The sequence below is a fragment of the Clavelina lepadiformis genome, chromosome 8 (assembly GCF_947623445.1).
Source record: "Clavelina lepadiformis chromosome 8, kaClaLepa1.1, whole genome shotgun sequence".
Taxonomy (NCBI): domain Eukaryota; kingdom Metazoa; phylum Chordata; class Ascidiacea; order Aplousobranchia; family Clavelinidae; genus Clavelina; species Clavelina lepadiformis.
The window spans coordinates 14,564,030-14,585,390 of NC_135247.1; the positions used below are offsets into that span (position 1 = coordinate 14,564,030).

General features: G+C 38.4%; 2 protein-coding genes across 3 annotated transcripts; one reads left to right on the top strand and one right to left on the bottom strand.

Moving 5' to 3' along the window:
• Window positions 1–305: 305 nt before the first annotated feature.
• On the top strand, window positions 306–14,919 carry LOC143469086 (ral guanine nucleotide dissociation stimulator-like 1). Of its 2 annotated transcripts, none has more exons than XM_076966646.1 (18): window positions 306–525; window positions 7,576–7,671; window positions 7,814–8,004; window positions 9,284–9,334; window positions 9,941–10,182; window positions 10,331–10,482; window positions 10,783–10,977; window positions 11,066–11,230; window positions 11,361–11,537; window positions 11,627–11,784; window positions 11,969–12,055; window positions 12,276–12,377; window positions 12,486–12,558; window positions 12,715–12,798; window positions 12,898–13,012; window positions 13,174–13,279; window positions 13,360–13,769; window positions 13,898–14,919. In XM_076966646.1, exons 1-18 carry the CDS (start codon window positions 460–462, stop codon window positions 14,653–14,655), a joined length of 3,228 nt encoding a protein of 1,075 aa, XP_076822761.1. In that variant the 5' UTR covers window positions 306–459; the 3' UTR covers window positions 14,656–14,919. The 2 variants fall into 2 exon arrangements, with proteins under 2 accessions (XP_076822761.1, XP_076822759.1); XM_076966644.1 differs by lacking the exon at window positions 306–525 and adding an exon at window positions 4,518–7,387.
• LOC143469089 (cytoplasmic dynein 2 intermediate chain 2-like) lies at window positions 14,901–21,246 on the bottom strand. The gene is made up of 12 exons (XM_076966650.1): window positions 21,039–21,246; window positions 19,351–19,524; window positions 19,103–19,230; window positions 18,454–18,553; window positions 18,204–18,331; window positions 18,011–18,131; window positions 17,016–17,076; window positions 16,855–16,919; window positions 16,446–16,638; window positions 15,931–16,016; window positions 15,360–15,560; window positions 14,901–15,184 (listed from the first exon to the last, which is right to left on the bottom strand). Exons 1-12 carry the CDS (start codon window positions 21,125–21,127, stop codon window positions 14,992–14,994), a joined length of 1,539 nt encoding a protein of 512 aa, XP_076822765.1. The 5' UTR covers window positions 21,128–21,246; the 3' UTR covers window positions 14,901–14,991.
• Between the last annotated feature and the right edge of the window lie 115 nt (window positions 21,247–21,361).

Consider the following 21,361-nt stretch of genomic DNA (forward strand, 5'->3'; position numbering starts at 1 on the left):
GTGTACATAACCAGGCGACAAACATGTCGTTGGGTGTTTGCTTGTTTTTCTATTGACAGTTGTTTGTCGTTTTGTTAATTTGTTGGGAGTTATTATTGCGATGATTGCGTACATGGCACATATAGAGCGGTTTAGGCCACCAGGGGTTATTTAATATGGTTTTATTGACCGATTAAATCCGAAAAGTGATGTTTACCGAGCGGTAATAATGCATCACATCGACAAACAATAGAGCCATTATAAAGCTAGGCACTGCGATTAAATCATCAAAATTATTGTCTTGGTATAAACAAAATACAAAATATGTTTTGTATCTGATGCAGAAAGAAAAAATCGTCTTAATATGTAAGTATAATAGCGAACAGGTTGACCCAAACGTACAGCAGTCAAGCACTTTTGAACACAGAAGGTCTGAAAAAGAGCAAAGCGTCTGGACAAGCGGACTACTCAAATTACGTCATGGTTATGATGTCATCTATCAGTACGTCACTCATCAATGGATATGTGGCACCAGACTATGGAATAGTAAGTCGTACTTTTTAATTCTATTACGCTAATAAAGTGTATAACTAACATTAGTTTAAGATCGGCTTTTGCAAGCATGATTTGTGGATATAGCTACTGTACATTTACTAAATGCACTTCACTTTAATTTGGTGCATGGAAAGTTGGAAACGTTTTTCTCCGTCCTTATAATAGCAATACTTTGTTGTAAATGCCAAAGTAGGTTGGTTTTTCAGCACCAATGTACTACCTTGGATATCAAGTCACGTGTTACAGCAAAAGTTCAATTTTTGATAATACGTAACTAAACCACACGTTTAAAAACGCATCCATATAATTTTGAATCATTTTAAACTTGGTTAAATGTAAACGCACAAAGTAACAAGATGTGAGCCGTCTCATGAATTAGGTAAAGGCCACTATGGTATGAGTAAGCCTACTGCGGTGTAATAGGTTATGCCAGTAAACGCGAGGTTATGCGATAGGTTATGACCGGTCAAACAGGTGACGCAATGCATATCACCAATTACACTTTTGGAATGCATTGTGCGTTGTTAGATATATCAAAGCTCAGTTGACCACAGTTGAGGTAGTCATAAGATGGACCATTTGGTGACCAAAAATAGGAGTGACTTACTTTAGAAATGACCACTACTTAGGCTATACTGAAAATGCTGTCATATTTGCAGTTGAAAATTGCTTTTTCATTAAGTAAGTTATTTTCAAAATGTAAATTGCCTTTCTAGCTATACAAATGAAATTGTTGCTGTTTACCGATGTCTGCTAAACATGCGTGTTAGCTAAGCTGACAATAATTTACAGAAAAACAAACATACTGACTGACTTCACCATCACTCTTGGTTTGGTACAGAATATCGCTAAAAGTGGACTTTTACTGCATTCTGAAGTAATACTGCAGAAAAAATAATTCCTTTAAACCAGATTTGGATATTATTAATATTATTACCAAATTTTGTACTCGGTACAAAATTTTTGTCTCCATGGGTCGCCGCTGTTTGGTGTTTCGCTGAAGCCTTGGCCAACCGCACGGTGTCGCTAATTTTTAAACTTACCAACTTAATGACGTCAACTGAAGAACAAAGGAAAAAGAACAAACAATGACCTAAATTTCTGCTGAAAAGCGCAAAAAGGTCAAGTATGCACTTAATCAGCTGTGGAAATCACCAGAAAAAAGTGATTCAATTATAATTAATGATTGTTTGGTGCACACTGCAGTTGACAATACCATCAAATAATAAGCTACTGACGTCATGATTGTAAAGCCATTAATTCAAACTATTTTATGATATCATGTAAGAAATTTTTTCTGAGCAACAGTTGATATTATCCAATATTTTCTTCATAACAATTGATGAGATGGCCCTGGAAGATACAAATTTCATAAATTCATTTCTATTTCCCCAGGCAAATTATTTACTGTACAGCGATGTGCTATTTTTAATACTCTTTCCTGAAATGAGTTTCTTTCAACAACAAGGACATATCCTAAACTTCAAATTACTTAGCAATTTATATTTATCTGTACTGAATATAAAGGAAGTGTTAGTATGTAGTCCAGCATGCAGCACTATGTTTACTACGTGTGTTTTACCGTTTTGTCCAGCTGACGCACATCTCATGCACGTTGTACTGTAAGTTATAGTGAGTCGCTTGCAAATTCCCCGCTTACGCAAGCAGTTGCGTCAGCAAGATTTACGTAACTTGCGTCACACGTCTGCACGTCGCTTATGATAGCTGAAATCACCCGAGATGTGCAAGCTGGCCTCCCACCTTGAACTCCACACTGCGCTTATAAATATTGTGATTTCCTGTTGCTAATGCTGAATGCACTTTCTCCGATACAGAACGCTGAGTTGTGTATGTTGCTACTGTTATTATGGGTTAAAAATACTGCAAAGCCTGAAACTGGCCTTTTGATATTTATCACTGAAATACGCAAAACGGGTTACTGTAATGCTGTATTGTGCTTCGTTGCATGTCATAATACTGCTTTTTTTCACGACCACAGCGACATTATTCTCGCGAAAAAATCCATTATAACCAACGCTACGTTAATGGCAACAACGCAATAGGCTGGTGCTTTTTTTTTCGGAACAACTCTTTCGGCATTATAAGCCAAATGCCAGTTACGTCAATTTATGCTAGCATGTGGATCCACTTTAAGACGTGACGTAGTCCTTAGAATGGCATTTTGCCCGGGGCAGGTACGTCATAACACAAACAGCACGGTGCCAAGAAAGACACCGTGGATTGTTTTATTTTGGTCATGCCTCGTTGCAAATTTGTTTTGACTTAAAATTTTTACAGAAAACGCCTTTGAGATTTTGCAAAAAACTCAAAAAGGATATAAAAAAAATCTTTTCTAGTAAAAGCACAAAGTCTTGTAAGAATATCTTCACGGTTGTAAAACGTAAGTCCAGCAACCTCGATATGACGTCGGTACGTCACACATTGCAGAAACAATTGTCGCTTTTGATGATTACCCGTCTGCTTTTTTGGGCATGAGTCAGCGCTGTCGTCAAAAATTAGATTATCCACAAAGCTGTAATCGGATCTGAGTGCTTGAAAACGAAAAACACAGGAAAATGACAAGAATTGAGAAGTCACAGATAAACCTGGTTGTCTTTTGAGCCAAGTCAAATAGATTGAGGCACAACCAGACAAAAATTAACCTGGTTGCTGTGGTTGTGAGAGCTTATATATCAGTTGGCTTTGCGAGGCTTTAGTTATTATTCTCCATGAATTTTCATTACCATTGGGATACCAATCTACTGTATAATAAATCAGTTGGATCTTGGACCAGTTGGATAATAAAGCATAATCAACAGACTTATATGGAAAACAAATTATGTTTGTGAAATACTATGTGTTGTTTTGCAACGTAATCGACATTTATAGTTGCTGTTACGGTATAACTTTCACGATTTAATTTGGAACTAATGCATCTCGCTTGACGTCTGCGTGGGCATTTAATAATATACAATCATTCATCGGAGCTTGATTTCATAGCAATGCTGGCTTGCCAAGAAAGAACAGCTGTACACAGCGTTCTAGGTACCAACGTCCAGCTTCGTGATCGCAAAGGTTTTCGCCTACGGGGACAATTACGCTCAAATCGTCGCGATGAAAATCCACAAAAATGTACCGGACAAGGTGCTAAGGGCCAAAGCCTCAGGACCTCGCCCAAAGAGCGACTGTTTTGAGCGGTGCAGCCTCCAGATCCCAATCTGCGAGGAGAATGGCTTGCAAGGCTGTTATGCACGAATCCGCCAGTATTCAATGTTAGTCAGTTTGTGTTACTTGAGTTAAGTAGGGGATGCGTCACCGGTGTAGTGTCACAGAAGTGAAAATTAGAAGTCTTTGTAAGTAGTATGGCGATTCTTGCAAGTTGATTGTTAACTGTAACTACCATGTTAACTTGGAAAGTGGGTAAAGAGTTCTGGTTCTCTAATCTCTAGTCTAAGAGACAAAAGTGATCGGTTGCTTTTTAAAATTGTTACTTAGCTTTAAGTAATTCTTTGGTCGCAAGGGATTTTCGGTTCATAGCTTGGACTGGATGTCTATACGTTAAAATCTACATTGTTGGATTGTAATGGTCGTTTGAAAGGTGGCAGTGTGTCTCTATCCCTTAGGCACGTCTGTAAACTTGACGTCATACATAAAAGTTATGATCATCGTCGATTAGATCATTTGGTTTTAAATTGTTGCATTGTCATTTACAAGCAATAGTAAAACGTCCAGCACTATTAATCTATCACGTCTTTGTAGCTCCATTTCCGCAATTAAAATGCGCCATATGAGTGTCAGAAGAAATGGAAACTAATGCATTAAGTGTCAGTTATCGGTTTTGTCGAGTAACATATTTGTTTCCTGCCAGCAATTAGCGTGTTCTGTTTGTCGTATATCATGCATTGGTACTGGAAATACTGAGGTATGTAATGCTTTGCGTCTGTTTTCGGTTAAAATAGCTTTTACTGTCGTAGTATATTAAAACGTGCAGACGAAATTGTTCTACCTCCAACGAGACCTAATCTATTTACGCGTGATGTGCTACTGATTCTGTTAGCCGTTATAGGTCAGAAATCGGTTCATCTGTTACATGTTAATAGGAAATAAATGCTAATTTACTCGAGGAAACTGGCACTAAGGTTATAACAGCAAATGACACAGGTGCAAGCTGCAGGGTTACTTCATTATGCATAAGACGTTTCCTAATAAGATCAAATATCTCAAGCAAAGATTCATGTGAACTAACCATACTGGAAATACTTCGTTGAAAACTGTGTGTGGGACGACAACTACTTTTAGAAAGTCGCCCGCAAGATGTAATATTTAAAAAGGGTCACGTTGCCGGAAATGAATTGTCTTTTTGACTTGCGGGAAAGAGTTCTTGAGAACTGTGTACGCGATAGTTTTCTCAATGAAATGCGTTTATTAAATAAGAGACAATTAAGTGAGCACGATTGTAAGCGAACCAAATGTCAGCTCAAAAAGTTCTATGTAATCATTCTGGAGATGATATGATTTGTGAATTAACCGCTGATTATATGCTAGGATTATAGCGTTTCTACTGCGTACATACATTAATAAGTTCAATATGCGCAGATGTATCATAGCTAAGCAGTTTGTTTCGGAAAATAGGATCGTTACATAAGAAGTTCGGATGTTTATGTCAGTTTTAAATTCCCAATTTGGCAATTATTTGTTTACAGCGGCCTCTTGAGAAGAAACAGAGCAATCGCCAACTGGTAGATTTGTCCCACATCGGAAGTTGTCGATTACAATGTGCACTTCCTGCGCTCATTGCGCTAGAAATACAGAGAAAGATAGAAAGCAAGTTCTTAAAGAAGTTTTACAACAATAACACGAGCTTGAGTAAACGTTAACGCGTTGTTTGGATTATGTAGATGACTGCAGAGTAAATTCCCGCAGAAAAATCACCGCCTAAATTAGTTGCGCCAAGAAACTGGAGAACAAATACAAAAAGAAATGGCAAAATGTTGGTGAATCACCAGGTTAGGTTGGTTGTTTACTAAATTGTCGAACCCTAAGACAGAAAAGAGTGGACTTACACCGCGTGATCCAGTATTGCTGTAATCAGAGTTAGTTCGCTTCTAAGTTACATGAAATTGCAGAAATTTTCTTTGATCTTGCCGATATTAACTGTTAATGTGCTCGCAGATAGCATATAACGCGCCTAAGTTGGGGGTTTTCTTCAGTCATTTTAAAAGAGTAACATACTACCATGTCAAGCACATTTCTGGATACCCCGCCTTTAAGAAGGAAGTGCTTAACTAAATGTTGGGATGTTTGGTGTCTATTTGTGTCGTTTACTTTGTAATTTCGGTTGTTCCCATTTACTTTTTCTTATCGCTTGCACGTCATATTTTTGTGAAACTTGGAACGGTTTCGGAGAACCAAAACAACTTCGTCAAATGGTAAACTGGTTTAATGGAGGCGAAAAGTTCGGCTTATGATTTGGCTTCGTAAATCGCACATATATGCGAATTTCAAGCACGCGCATACTATTGTTCCAATGAACGTATAAGTTGAAAGTTTGAAAATTAAGTTAAGTATTACCAGGAAAGAAATAATGTAACTTGTTTATGTAAGGTTTTACTTCGAAACCGCGTCTTTCCGTTTAAAAAGGAAGGCTACATGTTTACGTTCTTATCTCTGTCAAGTTCCGCGATTATTTAATGCAGTCGACAACAGCAAAGTTTGGGAGAAACTCTTTGCAGATTATGACGGTTTTCGTCTTACCGCTTTGGATGACGACAACGGCCAGCATGCGATCAGCCGAGTTTAGTAGTTATTGTCAAAAATAATAATCGATTAATAATACTGTAAAGTGTAGCTTCGCTTTTCCGCTTTTCGCTTTCCGAGTTTTCATTACAACGCTTCCTTGTTTCAAACTGTCAAAAGAAAAAGGAACTAAACCGCTATTTTGATTTGTTTATCAAATCTGCCAAGAGTTTAAAACATCACGCAGCGTACATGCCATACGTCAGACGTTCGTAGACAATAGGCAGAAGAACGTGAGACTTCATCGAATAAAAATTAAGTTTATACACTGCCTGATATGATATGCAGAAGATGTGATGAGCAGGCGTACTTAAAGTCATATAAGCTTCGCTCGAGTTATATATCAATGGTTGAAGTTGATGCGAGTTTTAGTTACGTAAGTATTTTACAGCTTGCATAATTAGGCATCAGCAAAAACTTCTGCAAATAAAAATTTCGGATAAACTATTTTTTGTCTTGATTCAGCTGACGATGCAAGTGCGTATATCGTAGAAATATCTTGTAAATCTTTTGTTCCAAGTCCATTTTTGATCGAAACATGAAGTCGTGAGGTGCCTACGTTCTTGCGAAAATGCTGATCGAGCTGGATGCTTTGGGCCAAAATGGGAGTACCATCAATTTCCGACAAAGATCAGCAGAAGTTTCCCCCTTCGTACTCACGAGGCCCACATCCCTGATTCTAACAAAGCGGCACTATTGCCCCACGTTGCCCCCTACTCCAGAATTCGTGCCCTTCAGGGAACGTTCGTTTTGCAGTTTACCGATCAAACCCGATGACGTCTCGAAAGAGGCTCCTGCGAGGCCGCTTTCGTGTATTATTACGTCACCAAACTGTTCGCTTCATTGGACACCGTTTGATGACGTAACTAATCGAAACAAAGCATCATGTGGTTGGTGGGCGGTGTCACGGTGGCATAAACTCATGGGGAAGTCTTCACCGCGGCGAAATGTTTCGGTTAAATGCGACATCGAAAAGAAGCCGAGTAGGAAAAAGAACAAGCCCGCACTGTGCAGGCGAAACGCTGTACGTTCGCACGCCTTCTCCATAGTCGGCAAGGTGCGAAGACACTTGAACATTTTACGTTTAGAACTTCCTCATCTAGGATTAATCATTTTCACAATCGCGTCAACTGCCTGATTTATAGCTTTTACCTGTATGAACCATGCTTTGCAATATTTTCGTGCTATCTATACTTTCTAAAAATATCCGGCATTTTTGTAACTGTTTTGTTTTTGTATTCGCAGGACAACAAGCGAGAATGGGGCGAGGAGCGTCACGATGACGTCATCTATGCAGTAATGCTCAAGCGGATAAGGCGTGCCCCATCGCCATCTCATATTGTAAGCGTTTGTTCTTGTAGCACGTTTGGCAACCACGATAGAGAAGGCGTTACGGCCTGCAAAATACTGCAATGTCATCTCTTAATTGAGCATAGTTTGTCTGCTTTATGCAAATAATTTCAGAGAGATTCGATTTTTGTAGATGTCGGACGGTCTACAGTGGGAAACACATAAGGTGCGTTATATAAAAGGTGCTACTTTGCAACACTTGGTGTCGCACTTGTGTCAGTCTTTCATTGACGACTGGGGCGAGAAAAACTTCCTCACTGTGTTCCTCGCCACTTACCGGTCCTTTGCGACTCCCGAGGCAGTCCTGGATCAAATCGTCAAAGAGTAAGCGTCTTAAAATGTTTTCGTTTGTAGCTGCCACTCAGTAGTCGTCATCATACTTGCATTGCGAGTATTTTGGAAATAAATGCTCCCCTTGTTTATATGATGTGTTTGTACCAAAACATTTTTAAACGGTTAAGGTTTAAGTCCTGAAAAATCTGAGTGCATCTCTCGTAAGATGGCGCTGAACTTCAATATCATCTTTCTGTAACCCGTGCACATCTTATACGGATGTGTTTATAACCAACAATTTAACAGGCTGTTCTGTGGTGTACAATGATTTGATCTGCGTCAAACTTGCAGTAAAAACGTGTGGTAAATTGACGTCATTTTATCTTTGTGTAAATTAGACCTTTAAACTTTTATATCGAAGGTTTATTTGCACTTCATGCGGCTGCAGTTGGTGCAATGCTTGGTTACTGATTTATATGTTAGGCCGTTGGCACCAGCTAAACTAAAAAGTCGACTATAAACCGGCGTGTTTATTGCCTTTGTTAAATAACCCGTATCGTCGAAGTTAGGCGTTTTTTCTATCGTTTCCATAACTGGATTTGTTTTCACTTGGACACGTCATGCTGCGTTTGTGAAACACTTTTATTGCGCCAAGATATCCATACAAAATATTTTGATCTCTACAGTTTAATGAAGTTCTGTGCGAAAACAAACTTGGATTTGTGTGAAATGTCAGACTTACAACTTGTATAATTTCAAGCTATTGCTGTCGAAGTTACTGGCAGATCGGGGAACATTATCGAAATGAGTATTGCCGGCACTTGCAGTACGAATTCTTTGATGAAAATTAGCAAACAAAATAATTTGTGCACCACGTTATGGGGTAATTCAAGTGTTTGTGCCACGCACAGGTCTGCGCAAACTAGGACAATTGCAATAACAACTTCCTGGAAAAGAATTTACCGTACCAAGGCGTTTTCTTAACAAATATTTTCAAGCAGCGTACTTCGTTCCAGAGAGGATTAGTATTTCGCGGGAAGTACCAGCAACTAATAGGAAATCATTTCACGTTAAATCCTCCCACCAAACGCTTTTAAGCCAACTACAATTTGCGCTGTTTTTTCTTAACAAAGGCACCATATCGATATGCAAGTCGTGTCTGCAGCTGGTTGCCAGTTCTTAACTTGTTTATATGTAAATGTTTGAAAGTGTACCAATGTTATGATACGAATATTATTATTGTATGATGCAATACACGCCCTAACAGACATTAAACCCTGACAATCCCATATACGTTTCATTTTTAACATGTTTGTTTGTTTATTTACAGAGGTGAGCGACTGAAATCGGAACCTTCAGAGAAAAGCGGGCCAATTTATAGGTGTGTTTGTGTGTGATTATTAAATAGCGCTTTAACCTAGATCACCTGTTAAGCTCTGTTATGTGGAATCTTTTCTATGCGATTAGTCATCGTGTTTTGTTGTCAGCAACCTGCCGCAAACAATGTACGCTTAATGTGGCCGGTAATTTGCTAACCATGATACCGCACAAAATCAGAAAATTTTCCAATTAATCAGCTTGCCTTGAATCAGCAGTTAAAAGCGAAGTAAAGCTTTAAGTTTGAACTATTTGTCTGTGAGGCATAATAATAAGTACAATAATAATAGTATGGCCCAGTGTGCTAGAATCACAGCATCGATACGCGTTAATTTTTGTCATCATTTCTACTGTTTAATGAAAATTGCTACTTTTCTTGAGTGATCACTACCTTGATGGGATGCGGTAATATCTCCAAACCTGAACACAATAATGGTGATTACAGGAAACCTTTTGTCTTCGGTTGAGAGTTAATCCTACTCAGCAGCAGCCGTATATCATGCAGACCACTCTATAACTACTTGGGCTATGTTGCCTTTTCGGCAAATTTTATTTTTACGTATGATAAAGATAACTTGATAACCACGACTCAACAAAAACTACATTGTAGGTCAATCGAGCAAGTCTTGCGTACTTGGCTGGAGAGATATTTCGGTGATTTCTACGACCCGCCGCATCACCACCTCTTGAAGAAAATGAGAGCACTGGCGGAGGAATACAAGCAAAGCGGCGTCTCGAGCGGCTCTTCAGTGATCCTAGCACCTGATAGTGAAACGTGCGATTTTCTAACTTACCTGAACACCAAGCTCCAAGCAGCTGAAGTGAGAAGCTCACAGGAGAGCGCGGTGGAAGGTAAGGCTAATAACTCCCGGGACTTAGCCTAGATACTTTTACTAGCAAAAATGACTTGTGACATACGTGAATTTATGCCTGACTCGAATGAAGTAATGTTTTCAATTATTGCCAATACAAGTCATCGTAGAATGCTCATGTGTTACAGCGATGAACACGCCCTGTCGGAGCGCAATACTTCCTGTGGAAATCAATGGCTTTGCTTTGGACGATGAGTTTTTAAATTTAGATTCGGCCCGAACGATGTTTCAGCAAATGTCAGTGCAGAATATAGCCGAGCAACTTACAGTCAAAGACGCAGTAAGTTAACACAGCATGCCTTAAGTAGTCGTACATTAAACGTGTAGTGTCCCTTGCTGTGCCGTGTAACTCGTGTATTTCAGTTATTTTGAAACTTGAAGCTATCTGCGGTGACACGTTTATCGTATTCTACGTTTTTCCACCCAGCAATATGTCAGATTACGTCATTCATTTATAGGCTAGACGAAATACTGAGAAAACGCGAAGCATTTCCATCTTTTTAGTGTTTCTGCTGCTTAAGGCTAACTCTTTGATTTTAATCGATCAAAATCACTTAAATGTTGTTGAATGTTTTTCCAGAATTTATTTTTGCGCGTTGTTCCGCATCACTGCCTCACTGCTGTTCGCTCATGCAAGGAAAAACCCGCCTGCGTGCGAGCGACCATAGACCAGTTCAATAAAGTCGTTTATTGTGTGCTCGGTACATGCCTATGTCCCGCACTAAAATTGTCACAAAGAGTCAAAGTCTTTTGCAAATGGATTGAAGTTGCCCAAGTTGGTTTTCATTTCTTGTAGCAGATCACAATATTTTCTCTGTTTTGATTTTAGAAAACATGTAATAAGGATACGTTTGTATTTCTAGGTGTGCAGAGAATTAAAAAACTTCTCTTCACTGCGTGCGATAGTGTCTGGTTTGCAAACACATTCTATACACCGCCTCAAGCGGACGTGGCAACACGTACCGAGCTACCACATGGAGCTCTTGCAGGAATTGGAACAAATAAATATGAAAGACCTCATAATGAAGGTATAGCAATACTTTTTCGAAAATATTCCACCATCAATAATTATTTCATTGGCATTTTCTGGATTTCAAGCACTTTCTTGTGCTTATAGACATTTATAAAATAAAATGCTGATAATTGCATATTGCACAGGTTGGAACGGCCAAAGTAAACACAGATACAAGTGCTATCAGTCGTGTGCGCAAAGACGCCACCTTTCGGCGGCAGCGTGATATTCTCTCTGGAGTTATGCACGGGACTGTCCCTTACCTGGGATCATTCCTTACGGACTTAACATACTTACACACTGCTAAACCCGACTTCTTGGAGGTGAATGTTACACAGTGTTCATGTCATCCTAGACACTACTTGTATCCGTAGAGGATGTAGTTTTACAAATATGATATTTTAATTTACAGAAGGGGCTTATTAATTTTAACAAACGTCGAAACGAATTTGAGCTTCTGGCTCAGCTGCAGCTATGGCAAGCTTCGTGCCGAAGTTATCAACATCTGGAGTCAGATACTTTATTCAATGAATGGTTTAACTCAATCATGTTACCAACCGACGAACAGGCGTAAGTTTTAGATACCGTTGTTTACTGTTGATTGGTGGTTTTGTTTTTGCTTTAGAATTTTAAATAGATCAATTGAATAGTGAACAACGAAAGTCCACAATTATAATCAACTACAAGGAAATAGTTTTGCTTTCTTATACAGCGCATACAAGGAAACTAAAAATATTATTCTTTTTCTGTGCAGTGTGCAATTGTCTGAAAAAATAGAGATTCCGAATTCTATGCCAGTATCGCCAACACCATCAACGCCAATAAAGAAGACAATATCTGAGTAAGTTGTTTGTCGAAAATAAAACAACCGACCAACACATTTGCATAGGACATTGATATATAAATAGTTATGTCATCTTCGTCAACGTTTAAACTATGACATATATTATTATTACATGGAAAATAAACACAAGTTGTACATTACTAACAGCAATACTTTAATTGTTCAAACAATTTGCATGAACGCCTCGAATAATTCAAACCTTGGTATATGTTCTCAGCATGTTAGCTTTCCATGGTGGTGCTTATGACTGGAACGGAAATGGCGCCCCTACTACGTCAGTTCCGGTTAATCTGAGCAGACACTCGAGCAACGAGTCCAGGTAAGGCGTTAATCACGCAACAATATACCCTTCTATGAAACGTGCATAGTTTTCATACCGTGAAAGCCTAAATTGTCGTTTCATTGATATTGTTTCTCTATACTTCAGCAAATCTGACAGTCATCATCCACCCGTCAAAACAAATGGTCACGTGATGAACGCAGAAACTTCCAGCAATGAGGTAATGCACTTGTGAAGCGGAAATGATGTGGTTTAACATAAATATATCTTTTTGATTAGATAGGAACTTTTAAGTGCACAATTATGTACTGCGCAGCTTCTACTGCCGGGACGACAGAAATAATTTATTGTAATTTTGTATTTCATTGGTCATTAGGGAAGAGTGGTCCAAATCCAGCTGATCAAAAAGCGCTCAGATGATGATACTTTTTCACCAGAGCATAAAACCAAAGAAATAAATGTAAGAAGCGTTCATATAAGATGAAGTTGTCGTTTCACTTTTTAAAAACGCTGCATGGTGAGCTTACGGTTTGTGATAACATTATTGACGTCTGTGTAGCTTTCATCCAACGACCGATCACCGGCTTTCATCAAGAAAGCTTTTGAGTTGTTTGACTTGACTCAGGAAGATCTTCACAATTTTTCTCTCATGCAGTTGCTTCCCGGTGATAAAGGTAAAAACTGCTATTATGATGTAAAACTTGTAAATTATGTTTATTGTACTGTAAAACTTTAAACAAAGCCTGCCCTACAGTATTTTAACGACAATTGAGCTTCGCAACAGGTGGACTTTTAATTTGGTGGGTTTTGCTAATCTGTCACTTTTTTTCGTTAGAACTTGTCATACCTGGTAATGGCAACGTTTACTACGCCATGAACAGTTCCATGAAAGAATACAACTTTGCGCTGGTTGAGGATGGCGCCGAAGTTCCGAAAGAAAAGTAAGTTGGTATTGATTGAACAAAAGCTAACATTACCAAGACAGATCTAAGCCAGAGTCATTTAACAATCTCACATTTAGGCGAACTCAAACACTGCCAAGACCAAGCTCTGGCCAGAAATCGAAGAAACTGAATCGCAAAGCAGTGAGCACTTCATCCATGTCGGTCAATCCGGCAACCACCTCCCCAATGAAGAGCATCTACAGGCAGATCGCTTTGGGAGGATTGTCCAGCTCCTCCGCGTCCTACTCACCGGCTAAAGAAATCAATAGACAAGGAAGTCTTCAGGATGAGGATGGCGACATTCAGGAATTTCATCTTCGCGATGATAAAGTTCAGAGATGCTCAGCTCAAGATGATAGTATACTCTATTCAAAATCTCCTCCAAGCGAGCACTCTGGATATGAAAGTGACGGGTCAAGCTGGAGTCAAAAATTAAAAAAACTTGTGGCGTCCGAGAAGCGACATCGAAGAAACTTCTCTGATACCGGTAGGGAAGATTCAGATTAAGATACTGAATTTCAAAAAAGAATCCAATAACTATTTTTCTGAAACTTTCATCCTTTATCATTACTTACACGAAGGTTTTGATTCAACTTCCGACTATTCTTTTAACAGCTAGAGTAAGGCAAGATGTACTTGACATGATGGACGTGAAGCAAAGGGTGAAATCCAAGTACGAGAGGTCAAACTCCATTATGACCCTTCCTGCTAAAATGACCGCTCCGATGTTTTCGATTTCGTCCTCTACCACGCCGTCTGAAGAGTCCAAGCATTGGTCCAGCGAATCCCATTCATCCAGTAGCGATGAGGATAACTCGCCTGCGGACGAGTTCCAAAGAAGTTGGCCACGGAAACGCACAGTACCAGTAAGTACGCAAAGAGTACGACTCAACCGACGAAGCGCCTTCCGGAAGGCGCAGCCTCCTGATCGTGTGACCGGATTTTACCGACAACTTTCGGAGCAAGAAACGGAAAATCCGCCTACCCATAATGCCCCCTACGTGGTGACCAGGTCAGAATCACGTTCTAAATTCTATGTCGATTACGCGACGAAATCACTTGAAAAGCAATCAAGTGTGAGCTCTGTGACTTCCATGGACCCCATACACGAATCGGATGGTGATGAAATCTTAGCCGGACGTAGAAAATCCATCTTCACTCGGACTCGCAGTGATTCCTGCATCCTAGAGGCTCAGACCTTCGGAACTGTTAGGGAAGACAATATCGTTGTGCCAACTATTACTGTGCATTCACCATCGCCTAAGAGGACATCAGATAGCAAGAAGTGGGAAGCTGAACCGGATGAAAGACGGCGCGAATCTTCCAGATCAAGTTCCACCACGTCATCCGAGAGCATCACTACGCATTTATAGTTTTTTTTCTTTTCACTGCATTGTTGTTATTTGAATTGCAGTAATTTAAGCCAAATTGTTCCGCGACTTCTGCACCGAATGAAACTCAGTAACTGAGATGACGGTTTGTGCTGATGTTAGTTTACCTGCCTTTTACTTGAAGGCTTCAAACGCTCGTTCTTCCCTACGTTGCCATGTTCATTTGTTCTTTCATTCTACTTGTTTTCTTTATCATTTCAAGTGCAATTAATGAGCGTCAGAAACAATAAACTAGATAAAACTTTATTTACTTACTACAAATGATGCGTAAAAATATATGAAATGCACAGCACAGTGTAGCGAAATGTGAAAATTACGTCAGTCCGAGGTCATAGCTTCATTGGCAAGGTCTTCTAGAACCTTCGTTTCTTCCAAAACGCGATCGGCATCGACCAACTGAACCCCCAACTTATATATGTTTACAACACCGCTGGAAGAGCCAGTGGCCAACATGTTGGCACGTTTGTAACTGATCTGCATTGTGTTAATTGGGCAAAGTTTTCCGTCTTTCCTGAAAAAAAAAACGGAGAGTTTTGTCGTTACAATACTCAGATGAACCCACAGATGTTTCCAACCACAATGTGCTTAAGCAGCCTCAGGACACCACTTAACGGATCTTTTATACAACGTGCTGTAAAATTTAACACAGTACACAACCAAATGCTGTAACGCTCATCTTCACCTACCCCGTAGCTTCTAAAGAAGTAATGGAACTTGCTGAAGCGACATCACAAACTTCTATGCATCCCCTGCTTCCAGCAGTGTAAAAGAGAAGTGGTTTGGTAGGAGACCACAGAGCGGAATAGAGATAGTTGGTCTGCTTTCCACCTACAGCCTCTTCAGGCCGAATCTCACGAAGGGGTGCTACTTGTAAGGTGTGGTAAAGCCTGTAAAAACGTGTGATCATCTTTGAAGAGATCTAATTTCCATCAAACTGATGTAAAAGCCAATAGAGGGAAGATTGCTAAGTTTTGCTTTCTAGGTAGGACAGTCAGATCGTCTCAGTTTAAGGTGTCAGTGTCTATTATAATTGCTCATCGAAGTCCAGAAAGCAAATCACATCCCTTTGGCCAATGACAAATAAGACTAAGAGTATTGAAATAAAGTCTGATGGAATGGTTGATTATGCTTTCTGAATTTCCAAGCACAATCTACAGACTCCGGCGTATCTTATGACTCATCATCCTGTCCATGAAATGAAAGATCTTTGCAAGTTCATGACTGCGAAAGAACAAACAAAAGATACTAAAAACTTACCGACAAGTCTGGTCAGTTGAACAAGTGAGAAAAAGATGTCGATGGAATGGAGACCAATCTACTGAATACACTGGTCCAATATGTCCCTGTGAAATGTTGACACAAGAAGTTTTACTCAACTTCTATGCGGCAGCAATGCAGCTTATTGCTGTTTTGTAAAACTGCCCAATCCATCTAACTTTTGACATACACACAGCAGTGCAAGTCTTTTGTTAGATAACACTTACTACTCCCTTATATCCTTCTCTATACAGTATTCACAAATTATCTTGTGTGGCTGAGGCAAACCAGTGTCGTATGCATATATTAAACAAGGGCACATCAATTCTAATGAGATTATTAGTTTAAAAAAAAGAAAATGTATTGAAGAGTACATGTTCACTCAAAAAGGAAACTTCAACAAATAGAAGTCTTTGTATAGCTAGTGGATCTTGCCTTGTAAAAAGCTAAGGCATTTCCATCATAAAAATTCTATATACTAATTATATACTTATGTAACTAGTGTTAATACTCACTTCATAAACAAAAACAACTGGGTTGTTTGATGGGCTTTCAATATTGCATTTCAAAACTGAACCGTTCTCACAACCTACTGCTAAAACATCAGAGGAAGAGAGTAATTTTTCGTGACGAACAGTTTCAGTGTCATTCCTTGCTGGCGCAAAACAAGTTATTCCAACCGGGTTATGACCTTTTACACCAGCTCGCCTTAAAATAGAAAAGAATTAAGGAAAACCATGGTAAGATGTTCTGTTAAACAGATTAAACAATATGATGACCAGAGTGTTACACAGCTGCATAGAATGTGATATACCAGTGGTCATGAGCCACACACACAATACTAAACATGAAACTACTTCGACTATTATCTTACACTTCAAGATGTAAATAAAATCAATTACAACCATTACACAAGGAAATTACCGCGGAAGGTTGGAACCCAAAATCCGCATTGCCTTTTCAAGTTTTATGGCAGCACCTTCCTTTCCCTAAAAATACCAAATTTTTCTTTGAATAAATGGTGATTAAGTTTGAACTATGAAGCTGTTTAAACATGTATTAATAAATCAAGTTTTGCAACATACTTTCCTGTGTCTCCAAAGCATTAACTGGCCATCAGAACTTCCTGTTAGTAAGTGAAGATACCTGGTAGCCAGCAAAAGTAATGAGCTATACCGTAATTATAAAGGTTTTCAATATGATAAGTAGGTTTAAGAAAGCTTAAGCAGTGTTTTAACAGCTGCATGGGTGACATGGAGACCAATTTTTGAGTAGGGCATGGAAAATTGAGCTGAATGGATACCCACTGGGCACCCATTGTTTATTCAAATTAATCATTTTAATCAATGCTTTACCACACAAAGTGGGCTGCTTGACCACCTTCTGGACAGTGCTATTGTCTTAGGTTGGCTCTGTGCCAGACCATGATTTATGCACAGATTATCGAATTAATGCAAGATCTTTACAGAGAATAGCACTGGCAATTAAGAAAAAATTAAAGGACTTTTTAGAAACCTTAGGCACAAAAAAAAATTGCTGCATTGTGTCCTTTTGCATCACCATTTGGACAAAGGAGTTTAAAAGGAAAAGACAATAGGAGTAATTATCTACAAGACAAAACAATAGGGGCAATAATAAAGGCTAAGAAAAAATTTGAGATTTTGTTAGGCTAGAAACAGAAGTAGGATCTTAATTATGTCAGTTCTGGCTTACTGCACAAAATGCTAGTTACTATCAATGAAATATAAATCCTTTACAATGTAAAAATGTACTTCAAACTCCAGAGCCATCTCCAAAAAAAGAAGATTTAATTAGGGCAATCAAGAACACCCTCTTTTAGAAAGCTTGGCTTAATGAATCATTACACTCAGAATGTGCTAAACTTTATTATTGCCATATTCTGTTAATAAACTTAATACTTTGTCGCCTGTTCTAAGTTATCCAGTTGGAACATTAAACTTTCTCTGGTGGCACTCATTAAAAAAAAGGTCTGGATAGCCAAGGGCATCCACCAAAACTAAAGCATTTTCACTGCCTAAGTATAATAGTTACATGAGGAATCACAAAATTCTTTGATTACTTTGAATTGTGATGTTCAAGCCAGGACAGGCAAGTGACTGGGTCCTCATGTGAAGTTTCCCCATACACGATTTCATCTTTTGCAATATCCCAAATCAACACCACCCCAGAGAACAATCCAGCTAAAAATATAGAACATGATTTGCCATATCAACAAGTAGACAAAAGCATAAGCTAAAGATAATTTTTCTAACCTGCCAGGTAACCAGCATATAGAGGATGGAATGAAAGCGTCTGCACACTGCTTCCAAGTTCAACTTTCTGATCACAAGCGTCCGATTTCATTTTTGGACGGTCAAGGTTCCACAAGCAAACGTAGGACCTACACACAGCATATTCAGCCTTCAAATTGAGGAAGGAATATTTTGTATAACCGTTAGGACTTCCTACAAGATCTAGAATGCTTAAAAGTTAACATCAGAACATGATTCACTTTCAAAATACCTCTCGTCACTCCATGCAATACTTTCATTTGTTCCATATGAAACAGCAATGGAAGCACCACTACTGCTCCAAGATATACATGTTGCCTCCTTCTTTAAGCCTAAAAACAATGTAACTTAACTCAACATACAATTAATTCATATCATATCCATATGTAAACAAACTGATATAAATTTCACTTAAGGTGATCACCGGAAAAAAAAGAATTTCGCGAAAATGTCAAAGCCTTCCAAAAGCACTTAAAAACTTGCTAGACCAATAGGGTTAATGTTGTTTATTAGCTTGAGAATTATTTTAGTAGTAATGTGTTCAAACGTTCAAGAGCTTATGCAGAATGTAGCGAAAAATTGCCATGAAAATAGGTGAAATGTGCATTTTTAGGTCAGAAATTCTGGTTTTGATTTTAGGCTCTATTACAAGAGTTTGAGATATGACTATGATGGAATATTATGAAGTGTTTGACCAATGACCAGGGCATGTTAAAACTGTTTCCTCACTTCATGGAAATTTGCGAATTAGTTTTGTTGATTACCCTATTTAACTATTCATAACGAACAATTAGAAGTAAATATAGTTGTATACACAATTAAAAGACCTATAGCATTGATGATAAATAATTTTTATGTGTACTGTTAACTCATTATTTCACCTTGAACTGATGTGTAGCCCTTTTCTTCCAAACAATGTTCGCATGTGATTGATAGCTCTGACAAGCCATCATGTGTTTTAAATATACCAGAATAGAAACTGTAAGCAGCAATGTTCACTTTAAGCTGTCTAAAAAATTAATTAAAAAATTATAAGTAGGCCATTACTTATGATGTCGGGCGATCGTTATCAAACTCTCAAGGCTTTAGTCCTAATCTTAAATTATATTTACAAATAACCTTTTATTACTTAGAAACAACAGGTTCCACTCCTTTCAAAAAATCTGATAATGTCACTTGATCGTAACTAAGGTTTTGTGAAGGTGATGCTGAAGAGTTGAGGAGATCAATCAGGGATTCTGTCTGGCATTCCGCGTGTCGTGGTCGTCGAGTTTGGCTTTCAACTTCATATGTCAATATTTCACTGTGAAATAGAAGACAGAGACTTGAACTTATGATGTTCATGCATAATACACTGTGTGATATGGGTATCTGTTTATATTTCTGACACCTGTGTAAATTATGAAATATGTCTGATTTCCATTCCAATAATGCTCTAACCCAGGGGTGTCAAACTCAATCGCACCAGGGGCCAAAACTGAAAACTTATTTAACGCCGCGGGCCGTAAGGATAAAACTTGATTGAACGTTTCCTGACACGAGTACATGGATTGGAACAGGCAGCGAAACAACACCAAATTTTTGATGTTTTTGACGATTTTTGGCTATTTTTCTCTTACATCATTATGTTTCATTCATTTCCTTGCAAAAGCATTAAAGAATTAACAAAAAATAAAGAAAAAAGCATCCCAGATTACAAGCGTTAGAATAAATCTATTTATTATATCGAATGGTAGGGCAACTGCTGTGCTGCTGTTTTGTGCGATTTGTTATAATCTTGTTTCTTGCTTGAAAAAAGTAAGTTATACTGTACAATGATCTCGCGGGCCGGAAATAGTTCAATGTATAAGATAACATTGCGGGCCAAGTTTTATTGTAAAGCGGGCCGGGAGTTTGACACGTATGCTCTAACCAAATGGAAAACATGCAAATTTCAAACAACTTCAAAGCAGCTGACATTGAAAGTCAACCACCACTATTGTAACTTTGCTAAAATTACAATGATCATAACAAAATGTATTCATCAGTACCCACTCTCATATCTTAGAATTTCATGGCTGTTACAAAAGAATTTTACCAACAACTGAAGTAATGACAAAATGTTTGTGTTAGAAGTAAAATTGGTGATTGAGAAATTTGACTCTATATAAGTCTTATAAGATATAAATTTTTACCAAAAAATTACTCTCATTTATCACATCAATGTTGGAAAAACATTTCTGTACATATGCATGGATAATTCTCTTGAATCAGGAAAGTAGCCTTGGAGTTAATTGGAATTTTGAGTTCAGGACAGTTGACTTAATAAGTTTTGACTGCACATACACTCCAAGAAATGGATTGTGTAACTGCAATCAATGGACCCAAAGCGTTCAACTTTGCAAAAGTGCATTTGCAAAATCTGTCATTCAATGTGTAGGCAAATCAAACTACTTTTAAGATAAAGTGATAAAACTATGATGTTAAATTTGTGACCTTGTTTTTATTGAATACAATTTACCTCAACAACAACGCAATTCATTAAACTCATATGTGATAGCATGATCAAAATTGCTTTTTATAAGGTAACAGCACTTCCCATAATCCAGCAGGAATGAGCTGCGCGGTTCAAGCACGCAGTACCAAAGGTTCACTATTAAACTCAGTCTAATCTCTTAAAATTAATATTTCAAATAATTATACCAAAGTGGGTACAATGAATACACAATTTAACTAGTTCTCAATATGGTTGCATAAGTAATGCAAGAACACATATAATGAGCGCACAATCAGCAGTTAACTACAATATCACGCGAAGCAATACCGTATGATATTAACCTGGTTTGTGAACAATTTTCGCGAAGCTTCTTTTCGGTTTTCCACGCCGATAAAAATTCCACTGGTTTTGAAGTGAAATCATCAAACATCTTTTTGAAGTTTTAAACAAGGATCTGATGGTCTTCGTGAAGTTTAAATTTCATGAATCGCCTTTTTAACAGCATATGCCAGTCAAGCGAGTTCTGTTCACATACGGTTGTCACGGCGCAATCATACCGCCGTTCACATAACACAGTCACGCTTCAGTGGTGTCTTAACGCTTCACAGAGTTCTCACCAACCAAGGAAAAAGAATAAAAAGAGAAAAAGCTCAACGAGGAGAAA

Bases quoted from the DNA above. Each gene is read 5' to 3' on its own strand.
- LOC143469086 (XM_076966644.1), top strand. From the start codon at position 6,902: ATGCTGATCGAGCTGGATGCTTTGGGCCAAAATGGGAGTACCATCAAT. The intron at 7,672-7,813 runs GTAAGCGTTTGT...CGATTTTTGTAG, and splicing joins CCCCATCGCCATCTCATATT to ATGTCGGACGGTCTACAGTG. The intron at 11,538-11,626 runs GTGAATGTTACA...TTTAATTTACAG, and splicing joins CTAAACCCGACTTCTTGGAG to AAGGGGCTTATTAATTTTAA.
- LOC143469089 (XM_076966650.1), bottom strand. From the start codon at position 21,127: ATGTTTGATGATTTCACTTCAAAACCAGTGGAATTTTTATCGGCGTGG. The intron at 19,525-21,038 runs GTTAATATCATA...TCTATTTCACAG, and splicing joins GAAAATTGTTCACAAACCAG to TGAAATATTGACATATGAAG. The intron at 19,231-19,350 runs GTAATAAAAGGT...TTAATTTTTTAG, and splicing joins GTGGAACCTGTTGTTTCTAA to ACAGCTTAAAGTGAACATTG.